The sequence below is a fragment of the Lactuca virosa genome, chromosome 9, assembly GCF_052849685.1.
Source record: "Lactuca virosa cultivar CGN04683 chromosome 9, Lactuca_virosa_CGN04683_v6, whole genome shotgun sequence".
In the NCBI taxonomy this organism is placed as follows: domain Eukaryota; kingdom Viridiplantae; phylum Streptophyta; class Magnoliopsida; order Asterales; family Asteraceae; genus Lactuca; species Lactuca virosa.
In genome coordinates this window covers 252,993,952-253,021,933 of record NC_136434.1, presented here as the reverse complement: position 1 = coordinate 253,021,933, position 27,982 = coordinate 252,993,952, and the positions used below count along the sequence as shown (strand labels likewise).

Sequence of the window (27,982 nt, the reverse complement as noted above, 5' to 3'; positions counted from 1 at the left end):
TACCTGTCTACTGATTTCCTGATAATACAAGCAGTTTAAAAATATCAGCATAAAGCTGGTGAGTTCATAAGCGGTATTTTGTAATGAAAACTTGTTGATGAGATCGCAAAGGTGTTTGTATCGTTTCAAGAAAATCCGATATTTTCTTTAGTGAAAATGTAGTGTTTTCAATTCTGTATAAAACCATGAATGTTCGTTACTGAAAACTATAGTGATATGTGAAAATAATGCTTCATGTGACTAGCTAATGCTAATCATGATGCATAAGTATTTCGTACGTGAAACCATTGTATGATCGATTCTGTTTAAAAACCCTGGAAATTCTCCAGTTGTAGTGTGTATTAGTTCTATTTAGTAAAATAAAATTGTTGAAGAATGACAGTTTGTAAACCAAGAGTGATTTATACATATTGTGAGTCGTATAACCATACTTGATATGACTAGAGACCTTTCCAACGTTCTTCAGGCGTCGAGTTAAATGACATTTGTCACCCTAGGCATGCCTGCCCAACTGTAGCTAGCAGTTCGGGTGTGGGATTGTCAGTCCCGAATAGATCTATTCACAAATCTCACGCTCTCCCTCCAGGAGACTCTGGTTATACTATGATAGGATTTATCCCTGTACACCTGAGGGTACAGTATTGAAGTAGCGCCTCACAGTATCGTACAATCTAGTTTACATGTAGTGTAGTAGCGTTCTACCGTAGTGAAAATCCGTATGTATACCGTATGTAGTGATAATTACAGTTATGAATACCATGATAAAGTAGTGATGTAAACTGTAAACTGTAAACTGTTTCTGTCTTAGTGCATATGTTTAGTAGTGAAAGTTTCTGTACTTGTTATGTTTAGAAAATCCCAAACTATACCGATTATAGTTTGCATGTATAACGTAGTAAATATCGAGTCCGGAAAAACTATGCAATTTTAGTGAAAACGTCCCTTATGCTCAACACAGTACAAAAGGGTTAAAGTATGAGAATTGCATGAGTTTTGAAAACATTTATGTTTAGCTTGTATTCCCCCCTGAAAACATTAAAAACACGGAAAATGTAGGGGTATGAACTCACCTGCAGTGAGTAGTTTGGATGAAAGAGTGGTATAGGATGCTAGATGCCAAGTGGAAACTTGAGCACACACAGATCCTAATAAGCATACAAGGACACAAATGAATATAATTAGTGTTTACACAACTAATCAAGTGAGTGAAACACCATAGGGGCTAGGAAACACTCATATAGAAGTGTTATAACCACAAAGGATTGCATCTAAGGAGTTTAAGGCCACCCTATTGTGTTTACGGCCAGGTGTTCACGGCCACCAGGGTTTACGGCCAGGTGTTTACGGTCACCAGGGTTTACGGCCATGAGTTCACGGCCACAAGAGTTTACGACCGTAAATTCATGATGATTTGTGCTCGAAAGGGTGTTTTTAAGGTCTTACAGTCCACAAGGAAGTGTTCTAGCCTTAAGTCCAAGCCTTAGGAAGAGTTACGACCCCATTTGCACCTCTAATAAGGGTTTACGGACAAGGGAGATGCTCTTGGCCGTAAACTCACTTTAAACAGTGTTCTTGGATGAATTCAAGGTGCTAATCATGGTTTCATACTAGATATCAAGTATAAGGAAGTCATACTTACGATTTGAAGGCAAGAAAGGGTGTTTTCAGCCCAAAACACCTAAGTATTCTTGATGTTCATGAGAATCTTCGAAGATCTTGACTCAAAGATGAAATCCATGGATGAAATCAATGATGATTCATGGAGAAGAGAAGTATTAACACTTAGATGGAAGGATTTACTTACATTATGAGAGTTTTTAAAGCAAAATCCTATGATTTCTTCAGAGAGTTTTCGAGTTCCAAACCTTAGAAAGGAAAGAGTGCAGAAAATGAACCAAACATCCTACTTATAGGTGGAGTTTACGGCCATCAGAGTTTACGGCCAGCATGGGTTTACGGCCGTAAACTCATGGGTCCTGGCCGTAAACTCCTCACTTGAGGGTTTATGGCTTGATTGATGGTTTGGAACTTTAGTTGACCCATTCTAACACTTGGTCCCTTGATGTACTAAGCTTAGAACGCTCAAATAGACTCTAAACAGTGCAAGAAGTCAATAAAAACAAGCTTAGCATTGATAAAGTTGACTAAATGTACAAGGTAGAAGTTCCGGGTTGTCACATCATCCCCCCGTTAGAGGGAATTTCGTCCCGAAATTCAAGGATAGAGTACAATCATGAATTTGGAAAGAGGTGAGGGTACTTCTGCCTCATTGAATCCTCGCGCTCCCAAGTGAATTCAGGACCTCGCTTGACATTCCAGCGAACCTTCACTATCGGGATGCGGCTCTGCTTCGTACGCTTGACTTCCCGGTCCATGATTTCAACAGGTTCTTCCACAAAGTGTAGACTCTCGTCCAATTCGATCTCGTCAAGTGGAATCACAAGTGTCTCATCAGACAGACATTTATTGAGGTTCGATACGTGGAAGACGGGATGGATGTTGCTGAGCTCTCGGGGTAACTGGAGTTTGTATGCTACGGGACCGATCCTAGCAAGGATCTCAAACGGTCTAATGTACCTTGCGTTTAGCTTTCCACGTTTTCCGAAACGTATCATGCCTTTCCAGGGTGAGACCTTCAAAAGGACGTTGTCACCCACCTGAAATTCCAAGGGTTTTCGTCTCTTATCGGCGTAGCTCTTTTTTCTATCTCGCGAGGCCTTCAGTCGTTCCCGGATTTGTATAATCTTTTCAGTTGTCTCTCGGATGATCTCAGGACCAGTGAGAGTACTGTCGGGGACTTGACCCCTGGCTAGTTGCGTGTCACCCACTTCAGCCCAGCACAGAGGGGATCTGCACTTACGGCCATAGAGGGCTTCAAACGGCGCAGCCTTGATGCTGGTATGGTAGTTGTTGTTGTAGGAAAACTCGACTAGAGGAAGGTGAGCGTCCCATGACGTGCCAAAGTCAATGACACAGGCTCTCAACATATCTTCCGATGTCTGGATTGTTCTCTCACTCTGTCCATCTGTCTATGGATGATAAGTCGTGCTCATATCCAACTTAGTTCCAAGAGCCTTCTGTAGCGATTGCCAAAATCTCGAGGTGAACCTGCTATCTCGGTCGGAGATAATGGATACAGGTACCCCATGAAGGTGAACTACTTCTCGAATGTAGATCCGCATGAGTCTCTCCATCTTGAAATTTTCTTTGATTGGCAGGAAGTGGGCGGATTTAGTCAGTCGATCGACAATTACCCAGATGGCGTCGTGCCCACTCGGAGATCTGGGTAACTTAGTGATAAAATCCATTGTTATCCTTTCCCACTTCCACTCAGGTATTTCTGGCTGCTGAAGTAAACCTGAGGGCTTTTGATATTCCACCTTCACCTTGGCGCAAGTCAAGCACTTGCCCACGAAGGTTGCAATTTCCGCTTTCATGTTTGGCCACCAGTAGAGTTGTTTGAGATCCAGGTACATCTTATCTGAACCTGGGTGAACGGAGTATTTCGTCTTGTGAGCCTCATTCATGACAACCTCTCTGTACCCGCCGAACTTTGGGGTCCAGATCCGGTTCATGAAATAGTACACTCCGTCTCCCTTGATCTCCAAGTTCTTGTCCATTCCCCGCAAGGCTTCATTCGCCACCTTCTCTGGTTTCAAGGCTTCCAGCTGAGCCTCTCTGATTTGTGCGGATAAATGGGAATGAATAGTCATCGTTAATGCTTTCACCTTTCGCCCTGAATGCTCCTTCCGACTGAGGGCATCTGCTACCACGTTGGCCTTGCCGGGATGGTAGCGAATTTCGCACTCGTAGTCACTGAGTAACTCTACCCATCGTTGTTGCCTCATGTTTAGCTCCTTCTGATCGAAGATGTGCTGCAAGCTCTTATGATCGGTGAAAATAGTGCACTTGGTTCCATAGAGATAGTGCCTCCAGATCTTTAATGCAAAGACCACGGCTCCCAACTCTAGATCGTGAGTTGTGTAATTGACCTCGTGCGTTTTCAACTGCCTCGAGGCATAGGCGATAACCTTTCCTCGTTGCATGAGCACACAGCCTAGGCCCTGATTGGATGCATCACAGTAGACAACGAAGTCTTCTGTCCCTTCGGCCAGGGACAAGATAGGTGCGTTGCATAGGGCCTGCTTCAATGTTTGAAACGCAGTGTCTTGCTTGACTCCCCAAATAAAGGTTACATCTTTCTGTGTCAGGGTAGTTAAAGGCTTAGCGATTTTGGAGAAGTTCTGGATGAATCTGCGATAATAGCCTGCGAGACCCAAGAATTGTCGGATTTATGTGGGTGTCTTTGGTGCAGACCAATTCTCGATCGCTTTGATTTTGGAAGGGTCCACGTGTATGTCTTCCTCTCTTACCACGTGACCAAGGCAAGCTACTTTTCGGATCCAGAATTCGCACTTAGAGAATTTTGCATAAAGCTTCTCCGTCCTTAGTGTTTCTAACACTAGCCTCAAGTGCTGTCTATGATCTTCTTCGCTTCGGGAATAGACGAGTATATCATCGATGAACACAATTACAAACTTATCTAGGAAAGGGCGGCACACCCGATTCATCAGGTCCATGAATACTGCTGGTGCGTTGGTTAGACCGAAGGGCATTACTACAAACTCGTAGTGTCCATAGCGAGTTCGGAATGCTGTCTTGGGCACATCATTCTCGTGAACCCGTAACTGATGATACCCTGATCTTAGGTCTATCTTCGAAAAGTAACTGGCTCCCTGAAGTTGGTCGAAGAGGTCGTCGATTCTGGGTAGGGGATATCGGTTCTTGATGGTGAGCTTGTTCAGCTCTCGGTAGTCGATGCACATCCGAAAGGATCCATCCTTCTTCTTTACGAATAAAATCGGGGCTCCCCAGGGTGAGGAACTCGGCCTTATGAATCCTTTCCTGATCAGCTCATTGAGCTGGCTGGATAACTCTTGCATTTCTGTCGGCGTTAAACGATAAGGGGATTTAGCTACGGGAGTAGCTCCGGGGATTAAGTCGATGCGAAACTCGACTTGACGCTCGGGAGGGATTCCTGGAAGATCTTCGGGGAAGACATCAGGAAAGTTGCAGACTTTGGGAAGACTCTCGAGGTCTTTAACTTTTTGTGTCTCATCGACAACATGAGCTAGGAATGCATGGCACTCCTTCCGCAGATACTTCTGGGCCTTGATGCATGAAATGATACGAAGGCTCGAACTGAGTTTATCACTGAAAATAGTGAGGGCTTCGCCAGAGGGAAGATTGAGACGGATAGCCTTCTCGTAGCAAAGGATATCAGCACGATTGGGGCTTAACCAATCCATGCCGATAATGACATCAAAACTCTTAATGGATACCGGCATAAGGTTGATGGAAAAGGAATGACCGTCTAGAGTAAGAGTACAGCCTATGAATATGTCGTTAGTGCTCTCTTTCTTTCTGTTAGCCATCTCGACGGTAAATGTTTCGGTTAGAGGTTGGGATTTACATTTGATTAGATGTTTGAATGCATGACTAACAAAACTCCTCTCCGCACCAGAATCGAAGAGAATGCATGCATAAGAGTTGTCAAGGAGGAACGTACCCGTAACAACGGTAGGATCAGCGACTGCTTCCTCTTGGCCCATCGCCAGCACTCTTCCTGTATTGCCGCTCGTTGTCACTTTGGGGCAGTTTCTTTTGAAGTGCCCAACCTCTCCACAACCATAGCAGGCTTGACCAGCACCGGACCCAGGAGCCTAGTTGGTTGGTTGAACAGGTGTCTTGCAGTATCAAGCTGTGTGTCCCTTCCTTCCATAGTTGTTGCATTTCAATTCACGGCAGGGTCCGTGATGATGAAAGTTACACTTGTTGCACAGGGGTAGGTTTCCAGTATAGCCACCGGTAGGAGCTTGGGTGGTTGGAACAGCAGTGGGAGTAGCAGTAGGAGTAGTAGCAGCGTGAACTACCACTGTTTGTTGCTTCTTGGAGGGCTCCTGAGGAGACTGGACCTTGCGTTTGTTCCAAAATTTCTTCTTCTTCTCGCCACTCTCCTTTTGTGGCTCGACGACCACTGATGCCTCGTCCAGATCGATCCCATGATCGATCAGAGTCTGTGCCAGATCCTTGGCGCTCTCAAACGTGGTCGGTCTAGCAGCCAAGACATTTCCTTTGGTTGGTTGTGTCAGTCCCCAGATGTACCTCTCGATTTTCTTGCTTTCCGGGGTGACCATTCCCGGACAGAGGAGAGCCAGATCACAGAATCTAGCGGTGTAGGCAGCGATGTCGGAACCCTTCATCTTCAAGTTCCAGAGTTCGTGCTCCAACTTTTGCACTTCTCCCCTTGGGCAGTATTCCGCAAGCATGAGTTCCTTCATTCTTTCCCAACCCATGGCATTAGCCACTGGCAGGGTTAGGGTTTTGACTCGACCATTCCACCAGGTCAAGGCTCTGTCGGTAAAGGTGCAGGCGGCGAACTTCACCTTGTTGGCTTCGGAACAGGCGCAAATTTCGAAGATGGATTCGATCTTCTCGAACCATCGAGTTAGAGTGATAACACCTCCATTCCCGTCGAAGGGCTTGGGTTTTGCGGTCATGAAATCCTTGTAGGAACACTTCTTTTGATGTCCCTGACTTCCGTCTTGCCGCTGGGGGTCGGTTCCACCTCCAGCCCCACCAGAGTTCACTTGTGTCATTGCTGCGGTTACAGCGGCGGTAACTGCTGCCTGGAACATGACGGGGTCGAACTGAGGAGGCGGTGGTGGTGGTGGAGTGTCGTCGTTTCTTCTGATGGGTCTTGGTCAGGGAGGCATCTTGTTCTAGAAACAATCAGGAAGAAGAGGATGGTAAGTCCTCGAGATATATATAGAACAAGATATATCTCATCCTGATAATAAAATGTTCTACCAATCGATAAGCACAGAAAATTTACTAATGCAATTAAATTATCGCTTAAGGAAGAAGAGGTAGTAACACTTGGAATGAATCTATATACAGAATTTGGCTCTAGCTAAAATACTCCTATAGTATTTTATGATGAATGTTGGTCATGTCTCGACTGAATATAGTTGATCAGGCTATATTCACCCTAGACATGATTACATAACTGCCCAGGTTTAACCGCAGCGTTCCAACATCCAACTACTTTTTGTTTTGATCTGCTAATGTCACGAAGCCTGTTATGTATGCATGCTCGTATACTTTTTATAAAAATACTTATATTTTTGAAAGTATACTTTTAGTGTAGAGCACTTAGGCCCCTTAGTGTTTATAGTTGTATACCATGTAAGGTTTGGTATACTAGTTCGCTATAAACAAGGGCTCTGATACCAATCTGTCACACCCCAAAACCGAAATGGTGGAAACGTTCTGGGGTGGAGGACGTCATGTGTAGCATCACAACCAATGAATAATAGCAATCATAGCAACACAACCATTACAGTGAATACTTAAATAAAAATGTTTACATCAGTTTGAAACTTGTTGATGAGCTCGCAAAGGTGTTCGTATCGTTTCAAGAAAATCCGATATTTTCTTTAGTGAAAATGTAGTGTTTTCAATTCTGTATAAAACCATGAATGTTCGTTACTGAAAACTATAGTGATATGCGAAAATAATGCTTCATGTGACTAGCTAATGCTAATCATGATGCATAAGTATTTCGTACGTGAAACCATTGTATGATCGATTCTGTTTAAAAACCCTGGAAATTCTCCAGTTGTAGTGTGTATTAGTTCTATTTAGTAAAATAAAACTGTTGAAGAATGACAGTTTGTAAACCAAGAGTGATTTATACATATTGTGAGTCGTATAACCATACTTGATATGACTAGAGACCTTTCCAACGCTCTTCAGGCGTCGAGTTAAATGACATTTGTCACCCTAGGCATGTCTGCCCAACTGTAGCTAGCAGTTCGGGTGTGGAATTGTCAGTCCCGAATATATCTATTCACAAATCTCACGCTCTCCCTCCAGGAGACTCTGGTTATACTATGATAGGATTTATCCCTGTACACCTGAGGGTACAGTATTGAAGTAGTGCCTCACAGTATCGTACAATCTAGTTTACATGTAGTGTAGTAGCGTTCTACCGTAGTGAAAATCCGTATGTATACCGTATGTAGTGATAATTACAGTTATGAATACCATGATAAAGTAGTGATGTAAACTGTAAACTGTAAACTGTTTCTGTCTTAGTGCATATGTTTAGTAGTGAAAGTTTCTGTACTTGTTATGTTTAGAAAATCCCAAACTATACCGATTATAGTTTGCATGTATAACGTAGTGAATATCGAGTCCGGAAAAACTATGCAATTTTAGTGAAAACGTCCCTTATGCTCAACACAGTACAAAAGGGTTAAAGTATGAGAATTGCATGAGTTTTGAAAACATTTATGTTTAGCTTGTATTCCCCCCTGAAAACATTAAAAACACGGAAAATGTAGGGGTATGAACTCACCTGCAGTGAGTAGTTTGGATGAAAGAGTGGTATAGGATGCTAGATGCCAAGTGGAAACTTGAGCACACACAGATCCTAATAATCATACAAGGACACAAATGAATATAATTAGTGTTTACACAACTAATCAAGTGAGTGAAACACCATAGGGGCTAGGAAACACTCATATAGAAGTGTTATAACCATAAAGGATTGCATCTAAGGAGTTTAAGGCCACCCTATTGTGTTTACGGCCAGGTGTTCACGACCACCAGGGTTTACGGCCAGGTGTTTACGGCCACCAGGGTTTACGGCCATGAGTTCACGGCCACAAGAGTTTACGACCGTAAACTCATGATGATTTGTGCTCGAAAGGGTGTTTTTAAGGTCTTACAGTCCACAAGGAAGTGTTCTAGCCTTAAGTCCAAGCCTTAGGAAGAGTTACGACCCCATTTGCACCTCTAATAAGGGTTTACGGCCAAGGGAGATGCTCTTGGCCGTAAACTCACTTTGAACAGTGTTCTTGGATGAATTCAAGGTGCTAATCATGGTTTCATACTAGATATCAAGTATAAGGAAGTCATACTTACGATTTGAAGGCAAGAAAGGGTGTTTTCAGCCCAAAACACCTAAGTGTTCTTGATGTTCTTGAGAATCTTCGAAGATCTAGACTCAAAGATGAAATCCATGGATGAAATCAATGATGATTCATGGAGAAGAGAAATATTAACACTTAGATGGAAGGATTTACTTACATTATGAGAGTTTTTGAAGCAAAATCCTATGATTTCTTGAGAGAGTTTTCGAGTTCCAAACCTTAGAAAGGAAAGAGTGCAGAAAATGAACCAAACATCCAACTTATAGGTGGAGTTTACGGCCATCAGAGTTTACGGCCAGCATAGGTTTACGGCCATCATGAGTTTACGGCCGTAAACTCATGGGTCCTGGCCGTAAACTCCTCACTTGAGGGTTTATGGCTTGATTGATGGTTTGGAACTTTAGTTGACCCATTCTAACACTTGGTCCCTTGATGTACTAAGCTTAGAATGCTCAAACAGACTCTAAACAGTGCAAGAAGTCAATAAAACAAGCTTAGCATTGATAAAGTTGACTAAATGTACAAGGTAGAAGTTTCGGGTTGTCACATCATCCCCCCGTTAGAGGGAATTTCGTCCCGAAATTCAAGGATAGAGTACAATCATGAATTTGGAAAGAGGTGAGGGTACTTCTGCCTCATTGAATCCTCGCGCTCCCAAGTGAATTCAGGACCTCGCTTGGCATTCCAGCGAACCTTCACTATCGAGATGCGGCTCTGCTTCATACGCTTCACTTCCCGGTCCATGATTTCAACAGGTTCTTCCACAAAGTGTAGACTCTCGTCCAATCCGGGTTGTCACGTGATCCTTCGGGCTGTTGCATGGTCAAAATTGAGGTCTTTACAAAAGACTCACTACAACCAGTTTTTACAAATCGGCGACGTATGGTTACTTTATTATTTAAATATTTAGTTATTTTATAATTTATGTTTATTTATAATTTTATAATTTATGTTAGCAGGATAATAGACTCGTACAGAAGTTGGAGCCGACAGAAGATGAGATGCGTGCTGAATGTGGATAGTTAGCTCGGTATGGATTGATTGCCTTGATTTTCCCGACAATGAAGTTCACAGGGCACCTTCACTAACACCATCACCCAAAAACTCCCCTACCCATGAGCCTCAAGAAAAGAAGGCACATATAGATGATCCATCTCACCGGCCACTACCACCACCGTCGGCCGCTGACCCATCAACTGACAATGACCGAATTATTAGTGACTTGCAAAATGAGGTCCGTCAGTTGAAAAATGAGGCCCGTGGATGTCACTAGCAGTTGAGATCTCAGGATGAGCGTTTAGCAGAGCATGGAGCTATTTTAGCCATGGTTCTAAAAGGTATCAATAAGACTCACGGAGACGATGTTGGTACCTCGAAGGGGATGGAGGTACATTTTTAATTATTTCATCGTTTATGGTCGTTATGTTTTTGCATCGCTTACAAGTATACATTCTTGAACCGTACATGAATACTACAATGACAATGACTTATGGGAGCATAATTATGTCTTAAGCACCCCCGAACACCTGCTGAATGACGGCACGAGTAGCCGTCTCCGGTATAAGTCCCCAAAAAGTTATGTCCATATGGTATAAGTCGTCATGGACACAAATGAAGAGGAAATGTGTTACACGGCAACAACCAACATCGTTGGACAATCTTTTAGATCCTACCATACACACTGTATATAAAGAATGGGATGGTTCGTTGTTGTTTGGTCACAATTATTTGATCGGTTTTCCTACGCTTGAGTTTTGGACATGGTTATATGCGGATAGTCATGGAGGATGGTTGTCATGTGATGTAAGTAATATAATTATTTTCTCATTACGTACTACACTTCTAATAACAATACTAACTTTACTGCAAAAAATTTAATTGGCAGCACATCATGATGTGGATCTTATTGCTGCTAGAGCGTAGAACGGATGATGATCGATGGATGGTTGTGCCGTCAGCTTACAACACTGATACATTTGACTGGAGTGACATGGCTAATGGATCTGTTTACCCAGCTTGGGCAGAGTGTGATACGGTATAATTTTGTTTGGATTACATTACCTGAGTATTTGTATACTAATTTATTATTTCTAAACTTTTTTGTAGCTTTACATCCCAATCAATATACTACATACTCATTGGTTTTTGGGTGCTTTGGATTTTAAGACATTCCAAATGACTATATACGATAGTCATTGGAAGGGTGGCTACTGTTCGGAAAATGATGATTGATTTATAGGTATGAGAGCCCGCATCCACAAACTGCTAGTGGGAGTCAACTACTGGGGTACCGAACCAACTGATTCAATCCCACTTGAGAGTTTCAAGATGACCCTCGAAAAGGCCCCAGACATACTACAACAGATTGGCAGCAGAGGGGATTGTGGTGTGTTTTTGTTGGTTCCTGGAGGCGTTGATTACCGGGAAATCGATTTATGTAGAGGGTAAAACCACCGGTCCATGGGCTATGGGTTATACAAAACGACTAGCGGAAATTTTTTATGGTACAAGGACAAAGATAATTTGAATATCGTACTTGTAATATGACCTACAAACACATCCTTTATTTAGTTTATGTATTTATTAGTTGTTTGTTGATTTTAATTGCACTTTATATTTTATAAAACCAAAAGTTATACATTTTATGAAAGCAAAACTTATACATTATATTTTTTTTATTCATTTTTTATTTATAAAATCAAAACTAATCGAAAAGCCACAATGTTACACGCACACACACACACAAAAAAAGTCAAATGTGTTTCGGAACCATTGGTTTGGAATCGTACTCCGGAATTCCACAGACCTCTCCAAAACAATGTGTTCCGAAGAATATTGTTACTTTACAAACAAAAAAATAATAATAATAAAATGGTCATTTTTGTCAAAAATGTCATTTATAAGGGTTAAATTACTTAATTTCCCTTCCATTACACCTGATACCGCTAGGCTACAAGCCCTTTGGTAATTAATTTATGATGATTTGATGACAATGAAGGTCAAAGATTATTTTTAAAACAAGAACTTAATAGTGAAATTTATAATTGTTTTTATATTAGTTTTTTAACAAACATGAAAATATAGTGATTTTTTGTACTTTGTCATCTATTATAATAAAGTATGAAAACGGGAACATTTTAATTGTCATGATTATTGTCTTTTTTTAATTTAGATTAAAAAAAATCAACAACAACAACAACAATTGCACCATTCTACTAAATTGGTATTCATGACAAAATTGCAAAAATGGTCCCCATGGTTGTCAAAATCATGTGGTTTTGGTCCAAAAATGTTTGATGGTGCACCAGTGGTCCAATTTTGGATACCTTGTGCAGATTTGGTCCCTATGTCGTTAACTTTAACAGTTTGACTGTTAATTTTTTTATAATGATTATTTTACCCTCAGAGACCATTTCTGCAATTGAGTCTTTTTACCAAACTGATGAGTTGAAAACTCTTTTAAGATCGAATAGATTCTTAACAAGCAAATCAAGAAATCAAATAAAAACACACTCACGATAGATCAAACAAGTGCTGAATGATTAATCTGTCACACCTCAGAAGAGCTCGATAAAGAACTTCTACTATAGAGGTGTGCTACGGTTACAGTACAATCAAGAGAATAATTAATTCAAAAGCGTAATGAGAATGATGCATGCATGCACCTTTTATACTAAACCCTAATAAACTAAGCACGACTGGACAGGCCCAGAACGTGACTAATATGGACCGAAGTAAAGGCCCAATGACACAACTTCTCAAACCCAACATTCTCCCCCTTTGCGTCAATTGAGGCGAGAGATTAGTTTGGCACAACCTGAATATTCTTCTTAACGGTCTTAAACAGCTTCGGTATCATCGCTAGAATAGTACGACGAAAGTTGAGATACCACGAAATCATGTCATTGAAGATCTTCTTTGCAGCATCGTCATTAGATTTACATTTGTTGACTATGTCCAGAATGTGTTCAAGGGCGACAGTTGAGAACAGATGCTTGTCAGATAAAGCGAACAGGCACTTTATTGGAGTAGCCGAACTTCCAACATTTTTCGTAAACATCACCGTTAGGTGTTCGGTGTCAATCTTGCCCATACTCATTTTGTTCACATCACTGACCTTGCCAATGGGTTTGATAGAAGATTTCTTCCTTAGAGCAGCATCAATTGCCTGATCAAGCTTCGCTACTTCATGAATATACGAAACCAACATTCTCTTTATGTGATCAAGAATGGCTTCGTACTTCTGCTCATTTGACAGCAAAATGTTAGCCAATAAAATCCAGTCATGAGGGTTGAGATTCGGCAGATCAGCAAGAGAAAATTCATAAACCGAATCATCTGATCCACGAGTAACATGGAATTTCACATTGATGAACTTCCCCGCAGCGACTGGTTTCAAGACCCTAACCGTGGTAATTTTCTTTGCACTCCAGGTCAAATGCTGAGGTTGCGAGAAAGTAAGGTAATAATCGATTAGATCTCTATCAACCTTTGGGTCTGGTGAGGGAACAGAAACGATTGACTCAAAACAGTGAAAGACGAAAGCCCTTCGGGTGATAGGCATATCGAATTGCATGTCTTTGGAGTTAACCAAGTCAAAGGACATGACTGGAGCCAATGAGTACTTGGGGATTCAATCGCTTCTTTCAGTAGGTTGTCCAAAGTCCATAATGGATAAAGAGTTTTACTTCGTTCCAAAATGTCATGGTCCTGTTTAGCTTTTCTCTCCCTCTCTTCAGTTTTGCGGGTTTGCTTTAACGACCCTTCTTGATTCACATCTTCTTCTTCTCCACTTTCATTAACAATCCCTTTTCCCTTGTCTTGAACAGTAGAACCCGAAGCTTCATTAACCTTCGGTTATGTGCTGACACTTGGTTTAACTGGAGGAGGTTCGGTTGTTGAAATTGGTTTTGGTGGAGGTTGAGTTGCTTCTCCCCCTTGTTTTGGAGGGACATCTTCCTCTGAAACACCCTTGATTTTACAAAGAAGGCCAAGAGCTGGACGCAGTTTTTCAGCTAAGCGCCTCCTAACGGTGATTGTGAGAACAACATCATGGGCATCCAGAGTATCAAGTAAATAGCATGAACATCAGCAACAGAGGGTTTTACCAACGCTCATTCGGTTGTGAGATCATCAATCTCCTTTCGGGCTTGGGTGAGCTTGAGAGACTTTGTTTTGAGCGAAGTGGCTTGTTGGGCGAGCTCATCCATCACTTTGTTTTCCATGGCGAGGTCAGCCTGGAGTTTGTCTAAATGAGAGTTGATGGACTGATGGAGCGCCGAATGATCAGATTGGATTGCAGAGCGAATGGTATCAAGCTTTAGCAGTTCGGCTTGGAGAGAAGAAACAAGCTTCTCGACAGAAGAGTTCATTGTGGTCACCTGTTGCTGTGACTCAGCTTGTAGAGACTGCAAAAATTGTTTAGCATCAGCCATTAGTTTTTCGACTTTTTCGGTCGCAGTCGTAGTGGATTCCTCGACGGCTTGGGTTGCTTTCTGGATATAACTGTCATGCTGTTGAACCAAGGTGGCTACCAAGGCTTGAATAGCAGCATCAGAATAAGCCGGAGTGGAAGACTGAGACGAAGAAGCGAGCAAAGTGTCAAGCTTTTCATTTAATTCCTTGAGATGCCTCTTGGTGACAGGGCATCATCATCACCATCATCACTTTGAACTGTGTAGGGACTGTAGTGAAAAGAATCAAAATCCATTTCCGTCCCACCAAGAACAATATCAGATTCTTCGGATTGGAGTGGAGAAAGTGGTTTAGAGGTAACAGGAATTTCGAAATCAGAAGTCGTTGCCCCCGCATCAGATGCGTTGACATCAACAGGTGGTTCGGTTGTGGTGGTGGTTGTTTCGGTGGAGAGGGGTGGAGGTAATGGTGAAGAGAAGATCATTGTACTCCATTTTGTAAAACATCTCGAAAAGTTGTGCAGTCGTAATCGATTATGGGTTCACCGTTGAGTCACCATAAGGAAGCTTCAAAAGAGTACAAAACCTAACTTTTGACACCGAAGACTTCTTATCAAATATCTCGAACGTAATGCGTTCCTCCGCCTTGAGATACTTCGCAGAAGAATAAACTTGAGAGAGAAGAGACATCGGCACACATTCGACTGTAGAAAGAGCATGTACCAATGACGAGTACTTGAGACAATCAACCACCTGCAACATAAAAGAATCATACTTGTGCGGCGTCAAGTCAATGATTAGGTTTTGGTTAGGATTGATTGTGAGGAATGAAGACTGAGCGGTTTGTTCGTGAACAGAAGATGAGTCCGCCATTGTTGAAGCTTGAAGAGGAAGATGAACAGTAAAGACAGTTTTCGCCGTTTGAATTCTTGAGAGAGTATGTGAATGGTAAAGTAAAAAGGAATAATAAAGAATCCTTTTATACGATATCCATGAGAGATAAAATCAATGATGATAACGTAGCTGAGATGTCGGAAACGACGCCTAATTGGGCGTGATTTGACAACTGTAAACCCCCAAAAAGCGTTTCAGTCGGCGTGACAATAGGTGACGATCCATCTCTCACGCGCCTTTATTTGAAACTTATCCATTATGCGTCTCTTCATATTATTGAGATGTTTCAACTTCCAAAGAAACGAATCTTGCTTCCTTTCTTAGATCAAATAAATGAACCAGGCTCCTTTCGCCTTTTAACATATAAGATCACCAGTGAAGAAGAGGCGAAATAACATGAATGAAAATTACCATTAGTACCTCGAACTAGACATTTGAAAGATCATAAAGATCTTCATGCAAGAGTGTGCCAAAGAGAAAGAAATAAAGCAAGTTATTTATGTGGGATGTTAGTGATGTCTTTTAAAGACACAAAACTGTGGATCCCGGGCACGAATCTCTTCCTTCAAAGTCAAGAGAGACTGAGAAGTGTCTGTGTGGTTTCCCGTTGAAGTACGATCAAATGCTTGTTAAGAAGCAATGAAAGGCATCTTTTCAAGATTCGGTTATAAGGGTGGCTTTCGCGTCAACTGAACTACGGACCTTGATATAAGACCGAAAGTTGAGTGAATTACTTGTGTGGCCAGTGTAGCCAAAAACATCAAGTAGGTGGGTTCATTTTTCAGTGACTTGGTGATAAATTTTAGAAATCTCAAAACAAAAATACAACTGGATCTTTTGGGTAGAAATGTCCTTGTGTTGGTGCATTTCGTAAAGATCTCATAAAGTAAAATAAAAGAGATTTCATGTTACCGACCACAAAAGTGGTTTCGTTAATACATGGGTGAAAAACTAGAATGTTTGATTGGTCACCGTCAATTCAGTTAAGGTATTAGATTGTGGGTTTCACTTAGTACATGGTGAAACGAAACTAAGATCATTAACACAGATTTTTGTGTAACCATAAACCTCAGTGGTAAACGCTGAGAGTCTCAAGGGTTACGATTATGAAGCGTAATGAAATGGAGAAAAGTGTAAAGGTGTTTAAGGAACCGAAAGTACCTCTGCTATATAGTAAGGACCGAGCAGATAACTCTTAACTCAATATGAGAAGAGTAAGGTAGCTCATTACTTAAGTGATTTTCCAGCCTGATTGGGAAGAAACGATTTGTATATATCGAATCAGTAAGGCTTCACTTAGAGTTTGTGAGGCTTTGGTCAACATGCAGCAGCATGCTTCTAGGGACACTTAGCTAGTATATAGAGTAAGAATGTATACCTTCCCCATGTTTCATGGTTGAGCCACGCAGTGAGTTTAATAGAATCCAAATAAGAAATACAAGAAAGTATTTGTGTGTTTTGATAGATCTAAAAAACAGAAAAAAAAATATTTTTGTATTTTTTGATAATTCAAAAAAAAATGACATAAAAACAAAAGAAGAAAAATATTTTTGTATTTTAGATTTTTCTGAAAAGGATATAAAAACAGAAAAGAAAAAATAAGTGTACAAAACATACAACCGAAATTTCACCTTTGCAGTAATGAAGCGAAATGGACCGAGCGTTCGGTTCATTTCGGTTCCCGAAAAATCCGGAACGGAAATAGACCGAGCATTCGCTCTATTTCGCTTGTCAAATTTAAATGAGGCGAAAAAAATTTCGGTACCGATTCAGCTTCCATCACTCCCAACCCGTGGAGTATTTTATTAAAGCTTGCTTCAGGTAAGGCTTTTGTGAAGATGTCAGCTAATTGATCAGTAGATCGAACAAAGTGGATTTCAACGTTACCATCTTCTACGTGATCCTTGATAAAGTTGTACCTTAGTGCTATATGTTTCGTTTTTGAGTGTTGCACTGGGTTGTGACATATTCGAATAGCGCTTTTTGAGTCACAATAGAGGGGAATCTTTTTCATGTTCAGGCCATAATCCCTAAGTTGGCTTTGTATCCATATGACCTGTGAAGTGCAAGATGTTGCGACGATGTATTCAGCTTCGGCCGTAGATAAGGACACGCACGTTTGTTTCTTGGACTGCCAGCTGACTAGTTTTCCATCAAGAAATTGACACCCGCCAGTTGTGCTCTTTCGGTCCAGACCACACCCTCCAAGATCAGCATCGGAGAAGGCTTGAACAAAGAAGCCTGATTTCACAGGGTACCAGAGACCGAGAGACGAGGTTCGTTTCAAATATCTAAAGATATTTTTAACAGCCACCATATGAGGTTCGCATGGATTAGCTTGGAACCTGGCACAATAACAGACAGAAAACATAATGTCTGGTCTACTAGTTGTTAGATACATTAGAGACCCTATCATTTGACGATAGAGGGTCATATCAGCAGCCGGTTTCTCAAGAGAAGGTGTTAGCTTCGTTCCGAATGCCATTGGAACCTTAACTTTAGAATCTCCCATCATACCGAACTTCGTCAATAAGGTCTTTGTGTAAGCCTCTTGATTAATAAATATGCCTTCTGGTCCCTGTCTAATGTTCAAACCAAGAAAAAAGTAAATCGGACCCATTGAGCTCATCTCAAACTTAGTCTCCATCAGCTTCCGGAATTCAGCCGTTAGGCTAGGATTCGTAGAACCGAAGATGATGTCATCGACATAGATTTGGACGATCATTAAATGGTCACCCTCTTTCTTCCGAAAGAAGGTTGCGTCAACCGAACCTTGTTTGAATTTTGACATTTTAAGAAAACGAGTTAACGTTTCATTCCAGGCTCTAGGGGCTTGCTTCAGACCATAGACTGCTTTGTCCAGAATGTAGCAATGATTAGGATACTTTTCGTTCACAAATCCCGGTGGTTGCTCAACGTACACGGTCTCTTCTAGTTCACCATTTAAGAACGCACACTTGACGTCCATTTGAAAAACTTCAAAATTTTGTGAGCAGCGTATGCCAGAAAGATCCGTACTGATTCTAACCTTGCTACTGGAGCGAAGGTTTCTTCATATTCTATTCCTTCTTCCTGACAATATCTCTTCACCACAAGCCTTGCTTTGTTGCATATCACATTCCCTTCTTTATCCATCTTGTTCCGGAATACCCATTTTAATCCAACCACGGATGCATCCTTTGGTGTACGAATTAGTCTCCACACTCGGTTTCGCTCACATAGCATGTACCCAATCAGAGTGATCAAGTGCCGTGTTAACTGTTTTCGGTTCGATTTTGGAGACAAACGAATTAAACATGCAGAATTCCACTTGAGAGAATAAAGCAGTTTGCTTCGCTTTCAGTTGAGAGCGTGTAAGAACTACCTCAGATGATTCACCAATAACTTGAGTTTTCGGATGATCTCTTGTCCATTTTGTGAGTGGATGGAAGTTTGGATCATAGGCAGGATCCAATTCAACATTTATTTCTTCTTCAAATTCTGATTGAACATCTTCGTCATTTGTATTATGAGTCTCCCCCTCGAATGACGAAACAAGTTCAATTTCAGGTTCAGAATTCTCCCCCTCGATTGGATTTCCATTGTTTATAGTTGGAGATGAGTTCTCCTCCTGGAAGGGCAAATCAGTTTTCTTTGGTGTAGACGAACCCTCCCCCTGGAATATGGAGCGTGCTTGTGTAGGTTCGCTTGGAACTTGAGGTTCGCTTGGACCTTGAGGTTCGCTTGGACCTTGAGGTTCGCTTTCCATAGCTTTTGTGGCTTCGTCGATTATCTTTTTCAAGTTGTCACCCTTATTATCAGCTGCTTTTGCTTCAAAGAGAATGGTGTTCTCCGGTTCATCAAAGAGCAACATATATTCTTCAAAGAGATTGGATATTGGAATCGAGACTTGACATGTTTTTGGAAAGATTTCTTCCATTGAGCCTTCGATGGATGGAAGTTTCTTAATGTAATTATCATCAAATGTGACATAATATGTTTCCTCGATTTTCTTTGAACGTTTATTCAGAACCCTATATGCCTTGGAGGTGAGAGAGTAGCCAAGAAAAATCCTTTCATCAGCTTTTACATCAAACTTGTTTCGGTTCTCTTTAGAGTTAAAGATGAAGCACCTGGAACCAAAAACATGGAAAAACTTGACGTTAGGCTTGCGATTATTTAGAATTTCATAAAGAGTGATAGAAAATCGATTATTGAGGAATGTTCGGTTCTGAGTATAGCAAGCAGCAGAAATTGCATCAGCCCAGAAATATAGTGGAAGAGAAGCGAAGCTAAGCATGGTTCGGGCGGCTTCGCACAAGGAACGATTTCGTCTTTCAACAACGTCGTTTTGCTGTGGAGTGTAGGGAGCGGAGAAGTTGTGACTTGAGTATTCCCACAAGCTTCGCCAGTGACTTGAGTATTCCCACAAGCTTCGCCAGTGAATAGGTTTTGAACTGTTCATGAGCTTTCACAGTCGAAACCACCACCATCCATTCGGGTCTTAGGCTATTCATAAAAGTGACCTTCTTTTCGACCACTTCTCTTCCGATTCCGTGCTTGATTATCTTGCTGAGAAGATGATTGAAACGATCGAACGCCTGAATGAGTTTTTCTTCTTGCTTTTGCTTGAAGTCACCGAATTCCGAAAGCAGAAGAGTTTGAATTGAATGCTCCAGATCCTCATCGGTGGAATATAGCTCCTTAAGCCTATCCCAGATTTGTTTTGCCGTCGTGAATGAACTGACCAGACGAAAAGTATCAGATTGTAAGGTAAATCTGATCATTCTCATGGCTTTGATGTTGCTCATCAGTTTGTCCTTCTCGTCTTGAGGAACTTTCTCCACGTCGATCATAAGCTGATTATATTCCTTTTGCGTCTTGATGGTTTTATTTGTTCCAGAATGAACAAACGGGCCCAAGGTAATAGCCTCCCAGATTAGATACCCATTTTCTTCTGAGCCAAGAACATAGTCTTCAAAGTAATGCGTCCAGACTTCATAATCTTGAGTATATAAAATCGGGATTCTCGTGGTAGATCTGTTGGAGATGTTAATGGAGTTGGAATAAGAGTCGTCGTGTGACATGATGATTTGTTTTGATAACCTGTCAAGAATCAGACTTGTAAAGCGGTATTAGGGTAATATCGAGATCTATGAACAACGTCAATGAAGAGATGACGGCTTCAACAGATTCAATAAAAGCGGAAACCCTAAAAATATGCTTCAAACAGAAGAGATGCGTATGATTTACACAGCCTTCTGCTCTGATATCAATTGATGAGTTGAAAACTCTTTTAAGATCAGAATAGATTCTTAACAAGCAAATCAAGAAAGCAAATAAAAATACAAACTCACGATAGATCAAACAAGTGCTGAATAATTAATCTGTCACACCTCAGAAGAGTTCGATAAAGAACTTCTACTATAGAGGTGTGCTAGGGTTACAGTACAATCAAGAGAATAATTAATTCAAAAGCGTAATGAGAACGATGCATGCATGCATCTTTTATATTAAACCCTAATAAACTAAGCACGATTGGACAGGCCCAGAACGTGACTAATATGGACCGAAGTAAAGGCCCAATGACGCAACTTCTCAAACCCAACACAAACCATATGGACCATTTCTGCATATCTTCTTTTTAACTTAATTGAAGTATTATATATTAGTTTTTTTTAATTAATTTTTTTATTTCTTTTTTGTGGATTAATTCTTTTTATTGGATTATTATATATTAATAAATATTATTTTTAATATATAATATTTAATATAATAATAATAATATTTTATTGGAGTATTGATTTCTTTTAATTAATTCTTTTTTAATTTTTTTATTGGATTAATTCTTTTTTATTGGATTATTATATATTAATAAATATTATTTTTAATATTATATATATATATATATATATATATATATATATATATATATATATATATCTTATACTATATGTAAAGCATATTAGTCATATCTTGAATTTTAAGAGGTACAAAATACAAAGCTTTTTGTACAAATCAATTATGCATAACAAAATCATTAATACTTACCAAAATTTTGAACACTTGAATTAAGGAAAGTTATTAAAAAATTAATTTAAAGCAAAATAACAATTTTAAAATATTAAATTCATCAATATAAGTTAATTTACATTTCTTCAACTAGATACAGATAATATTTAATTTACATCAAATGTATAGACACAATATAAAAATAAGTTCTAAACGTAAATATTTTAATTAAAAGTGGTAATTTTTCTTATTACATAATAACTAATAACATAATCTAATAATTATTTTCCCGTAAGAAAACTATTCGCTAAAAAAACTATTTATCGCCGCTGCTTTGCGCGGGCACACATCTAGTATATATATATATATATATATATATATATATATATATATATATATATATATATATATATATATATATATATATTAATGAATATTACTTTATGGGATTAATATGATTTATGGGATTAATATATATTAATGGATATTACTTTATATTTCTATTGTATTAATTCTTTTTGGTCGGACCGAGTTTGAAACATATTTTGGACAAAACCACAATTTTCGGACCGAGTGATAGTGGTGGTGTTGTCCAAAATATGCTATTGTCCGGAATGCCCATTCCGGACGAAGTGGTTATTTTTGCTAAAAAAATTGGTTAATTTCTTCAAATACACATTAAAATGTTGTTAGATTACTTAATTTCCAGTTTATTAATATACGATAATTCAAATAAATATTAAAAAAATAATTATAAATATCAATAGTCTGATGAACTAAGATTCATTAATATATTAGTATTATATATTTAAAATAATATTTATTCATATATAACAATTTAAAAAAAAAAAGAATTACTATAATAAAAAAAAGTTAAAAAAAAAGAAATTAATCCAACAAAATTTCAAGAACAATGCCCAAAAACCCTCATCTTCTAATTTATTTTAAATATATGAGAAATAGCATATTTTGGATAACATCACCACTATCACTCGGTCCGAAAATAGTGATTTTGTTAAAAATGTCTCAAGGGTCTGAAAAAAAAAGAATTAATACAATAGAAATTAAAAAAAATAACTAAAAGAAGTTAATAATCCCATAAAGTAATATTCATTAATATATATAAATATTTAATATTAAAAATAATATTTATTAATATATAATAATCCAATAAAAAAGAAATTAAAAAAGAATTAATTAAAAGAAATCAATACGCCAATCAAAAATATTATTAATATATTAAATATTATATATTAAAAATAATATTTATTAATATATAATAATCCTATAAAAAGAAATTAAAAATATCTAATATAATAGTTCAATAAAGTTAAAAGGAAGATATACAAAAATGGTCCCTATGGTTTGGTAAAAAGACTCAATTGCATAAATGGTCTCTAAGGGTAAAATAATGATTTAAAAAAGTTAACAGTCAACCTGTTAAAATTAACGACATAGGGACCAAATCCACAAAGGTATCTAAAATTAGACCACTAGTGCACCATCAAACCTTATTGGACCAAAACCGCATAATTTTGACAACGACAGGGACCGTTTTTGCAATTTTGTCGGTATTCATTGTATTCCCCATATCTGTAGGGTATCTTTTTCACCCCACTTGTTGCGGCTTAGCAGGGACATGGATGGTATTGGGATTGGAGGTGGGGTACGGGGATGGAGATTGCAGCCTCCGCCAATATCCACCCCCATTTGCATCCCTAAATGTATATCACTCGACCGCTTAAACTTAAAAAAAAATAATAAAAAAAAATAATAAAAAAAGCTTCAGCCCCTATACTTATAAATTTTCAAATATACCAACTTGGGAACTTATGTTTAATTTTTTGGCACTTCCATGAGGTATTTCATTACACCACAATCACATCATGACCCTGAATTTACATATTTATAAATGGAACCAACAAAACAAAACAAAAATGCATATAGCTGCCTGCATATTAAAAAAAAAAAAAAAAAAAAAAAAAAAAAAAAAAAAAAAAGACTAATGACAAGCAATAGAAGCAGAGAAGTATATCAAAGTTAAGTTTCAGTCTTTACTTAAGTATGCTGGGGATTTTTAAAAAAGACCCCAAGAGAGTAAGGAGTTTGAGGTCAGATTTGCGGATTAAATCCATCAAATGCATATGTACACCAAGTAAAGTAAGGTACAAAGGTCTATTAGTTTGATATTGATATATTTATAACCAACATATATGCAAGAGAAGATAAGAGAAGAGAAGCAGGTGGTAATGGTATCACCTCAGTTACCAAACCCCAGCTCAGAAGCATTACTGCATCTAGGCATGTACTCATCCTACAACAACATTACAACATGGAAATGGAGAGTCAGTCATGTATGTTATTATGTAACTACTCACGATACAACAGCTTCTTCTGTTGTACAAACTTTGTGCAATTGACACACTACAAAATTTCCCACCAAACCAAAATAATGTAATTACGCATAATTCTATGATTCTTAAAGTGTGTGTTTGTGGGTGGGTGGGTGGGTGTGAGGGGGAGATAGTGATAGTCTTCTTTTTATGGATTTAACGAAATGGTCGTTAACTTAAATGAGCCATAGACGAAAAACGTTAAGAAACAGTTAAATAGGGACCAAAATGAAAAAAAAATTTAAATTAAATACTCTTTTTTAAGAAGAATATCCAAAAAACAATGATATAACACGGGGATCAACACTGCAGTTTACTTGAATCAAATATTCAACAACTTGTGGTCCTTTGTCATAGGGCGTGTTTGGTTTGCAAATTCCACCAGAATTGGAATTTGAGATTCCATTCCATGGTGTGTTTGGTTGTCAAATGGACACAACTAGGGGTGCAAACGAGCCAAGCTACTCGTGAGCTACTCGAGATCGAATCGTTAAAAGCTCGACTAGAGATCGATTTTAAACGAGCCCGAGCCGAGCTCGAGCTTAATATTAGGCTTGTTTATTAGACGAGCTCGAGCTCGAGCCTCTGTTACTTGGCTCGATTAGGCTCGCGAGCCTAAACGAGCCTACATATATATAATAAAAAAATTATTTTTATTTTTATATATTAAAATAAATAATAATTTAATAAATACCATTTTAGGAAATTACAGTATACCGTATACGAGCCGAGCCCAAACCGAGCCCGAGCCCGTACAATTCTTAACGAGCCGATCTCGAGCTTTGTACCACAAGGCTCGAAACGAGCCGAGCTCGAGCTCGAGCCTATAAATATTTAAACGAGCCGAGCCCGAGCCTGGTCAGGCTCGATCTCGGCTCGGCTCGTTTGCAGCCCTAGACACAACTCATTTCCATCAAAATCTTTTGAACTCCATATCCAATGGATTTCACCATTCCTAGGTGATGGAAGGAACCCAATTTCAGTATTTATTTTTTTATTAAAAGACAAAAATACACTCAGTGTATATTGTAATAAATAGAAACAAAAACTCAATTATAGATGAACAACATATATCTATAAAAATAAAATTTTAAATTTTATTAGTAAATTCCATTCCATTTCCTGCCAACCAAACACTCACAAATTGTGATTTCTTCAATTTCCAATTTCTTTAACGGATTCCATTTCTTAAAAAGAACATTCTACAAACCAAACGCCACCTTGGTATTCTTGGAGATAGTTAGAGGCAAAAAGAGATTTATTGTATGAGCAGCATAATAATGGTGATATGTGTAAATGGCCTAGCAAGGAAGAATTATAGTACCTTACAATTGTAGACCTGTTGAGCTAGAGAAGAAGAATGATCACTGGATTTCTTTGAAAGGTCCCTCATTGTGCCCTGTCAGGAAGTTTTTTAAATCATAATAGTAAGTTTGTACTCAGAGACCAAAATGCAAAATATATTTGTGTTTAGTTGTTAAAATGTACACCGTGTGTGTGACCTCAATCCCCAAATAGGAAACTACATAATGCTACTTTTATGTATTATAATTACTATAATAATCACTTTAATGAATTATAAATAATGCTATGATAGTTTAAGGAAACTATATATATTTGATTTGTATTAACTTGTCGCTAAACATGAAATATTTCATCGTTATGGCTGTGCTACATAGTACAAAAATATTTGTATTATAGTAAATTAGTATGATAAATAAATTAATAAGTAAATGTGATGATCAATTAAGAGATAATAATTTATTTTTGTTTTGTTGTAGGATATCAAAATACACATATACATGGTATTGCAATTTGCCAGGCTTGCAAGCCTAAATGTGGTTGGTATAAAGAAAATTGGTACTTTGTTTGCAACCATTAGGAGCATGGGGAAGAAGATGATTTAATTATGGTGGGTGGTGTTTGTTTAGGCTCACTCTTAATTTCCCATGTGTGCAAAAGATCTTATCATTGGCATAATAGTAAAATAATTTATTTAAAAACCAGGAAAAATGAAAGATGCGAACCCTGTTTGCCCAGAAAAGTCCGCAGGCATTGCAAAGAGTCCTAGGACCATCTGGGCCTCGTCGCATCATAGGGGTGTCCTTGGACCAAATACCACAATGACCACATGATCTGAACACCAACACCCATTCAAATTAGTATTAATATTCTGACATTCCCATTAACTTATACATGCATGGATAAATAATTAATGAGGCAAAACTTATATAACTCACATAGTTGTGACTGCCATCTCATCTTCTGCTCCACCCTCAGCCTCTGCAGCAGTGTTCCAGGGACCAGATTCCTTTTCCTTTTCCTTTTCCTTTTGGGATGTTACAAATTGGCCTTTCTTACGCTTCATCCTGAAGTGAAGACAACACAGATCAACTTTACATGAATATCTACCAAATGCTCCCTCGTCTATATAAACAATACAAAATTTGTAACTATTATTAAGGTTAAACACAATAAATAGTCATTCATATCTTTATTACTTTTATTTCACGAATCTACCCAATTATAGCAATGTCACTAAACTACAAAGTATATTTCAGTCCTACAATTGAGTAGATTTTTCCAAGTATAATAAGCAAAATATCAAGTACAATGCTATAATTGGGTAGATAACAACAAATTAATAAGAAAAATATTTGAAAGTACAATGTTGTAATATAATGAAACTAAAATGTGATGTTATAATACACAAAGAACTGAAGAAGTGAAAGTTAGTGAAGCCAAAATACAGGAAATAATAATATCAACCAAACTCCATGTACAAGATACAACCTTCCGTAAGAGACAAGCAAATCCTACTATAAAAACATCAAACAAATGAAGCATCTATGTTTCTGCTAACAATCAAATAGGAGCTTGATTGAAACATATGCACAATTAGTAACTAAAGTAAAAAGGAAACCATAACTTTATATCATTCATCGGGCATATATTTAAACTCTAAATCAAGTAGTGATATATATATATATATATATATATATATATATATATATATATATATATATATATATAACTTCAAATAAGCAGATATGGTTTCTGCAATCAGTTGTGTTGTTTTTGTGTCTAGAATATTATAAAGTGCAAAGAACCAAGTCCCTTTCAGATACAAGATACGTCTTTATATTATTTAAAATTTGAGAGCTAATGAATGGTTTTGAATACTATATGTCATGTTATGTTATGTTGTTACCTAAGAGCAACTTCTTGACGAACATTGTATCTGATCTTCTTCTCAAAGCAACGTTCTTTCCTCTTTTGACGGAACCTGCTCAGAGAAGCAGCTCTGCGAGGGTCGCTACAGCGAGCAAGATAATCAAAATCCTGAACCGCAAAACAAATTCAATTTTAATTTTAATTACACACGTCACACATGCCAAATGCCAAATGCAATTAAGAATTATTACTCTCTCATTTTGGTATGCTAATTCTGCACCTTGCTGACCAACTGGGAATTCGCATCCCCCAAGATGTAAAAACACCTTTTGCACCTGTCAATTGTCATCATCAATCAAACATTTCAAACCCACAGATAAAAATAAATAAACTCATATTTCAAGATTGATCGCTCATCAGTATAGAGTTTTCTTTGTCAATCTACCCTAACAAAACATTAATTACTCTTTCCAACAACCACATCATCAACGTTCATAAATACAAAACCCCCACGTTTTACTTGTGTTATACAGACTAACTCAAAAACTCCATCAAGGAACCCAAAAGCGAATTCAGCTTGTCAAAACCAACATAACCAAGTGAAAAAAAAAGAAGCTCCAAATTTCTATTTTCTTCTCATTCTAGTTTTCAGTCAAAAATACAATTATGATCCCACATACAAATTTTATTGCATAGAAACATTAACTTTACACAGTAAACGATGAAAACAAGAGTCAATATTTTGACCTTGTCCGTTGTGACATTGTCGAAGACGTAGACTTGGCCACAATAAGAGAGAGTGAGCTGGTCACCGGCGTCTCCCCTCGGCATTACGGAGAGGTCCGAGTAAACAACCCCATCGATTCCCTCAAAATCACAAATGTCATCACTCCCGCCGTCCGCGTCGTCGAGCCCGTATGAGACATTCCGGTCGTCAATCGAATCAACTCCATTGCTACCGACTCCATCGGGATGGCCCCGAATTACTTCCGACTCGGTGGTGCTACTAACCACAGGCGGATTCCCACCAAACTCACTCACAGTCGACTTCCCGTACATTATAGGTTTTGAAGAATAGTTAGTACAAGTGACTACCTCTGTAATGTATAGGTTTTGA

The 27,982-nt window shown here is 38.6% G+C and overlaps 1 protein-coding gene across 4 annotated transcripts; it reads right to left on the bottom strand.

Moving 5' to 3' along the window:
• On the bottom strand, positions 1–27,982 carry LOC145136194 (GATA transcription factor 25-like). 4 transcript variants are annotated; one of them, XM_079070374.1, is made up of 8 exons: positions 27,613–27,982; positions 27,117–27,200; positions 26,903–27,033; positions 25,932–26,060; positions 25,719–25,827; positions 25,016–25,090; positions 23,558–23,612; positions 1–18 (listed from the first exon to the last, which is right to left on the bottom strand). In XM_079070374.1, exons 1-7 carry the CDS (start codon positions 27,922–27,924, stop codon positions 23,559–23,561), a joined length of 894 nt encoding a protein of 297 aa, XP_078926500.1. In that variant the 5' UTR covers positions 27,925–27,982; the 3' UTR covers positions 1–18; position 23,558. The 4 variants fall into 4 exon arrangements, with proteins under 4 accessions (XP_078926500.1, XP_078926499.1, XP_078926498.1 ...); XM_079070373.1 differs by lacking the exon at positions 1–18 and adding an exon at positions 20,336–20,392; XM_079070372.1 differs by lacking the exon at positions 1–18 and adding an exon at positions 23,118–23,249.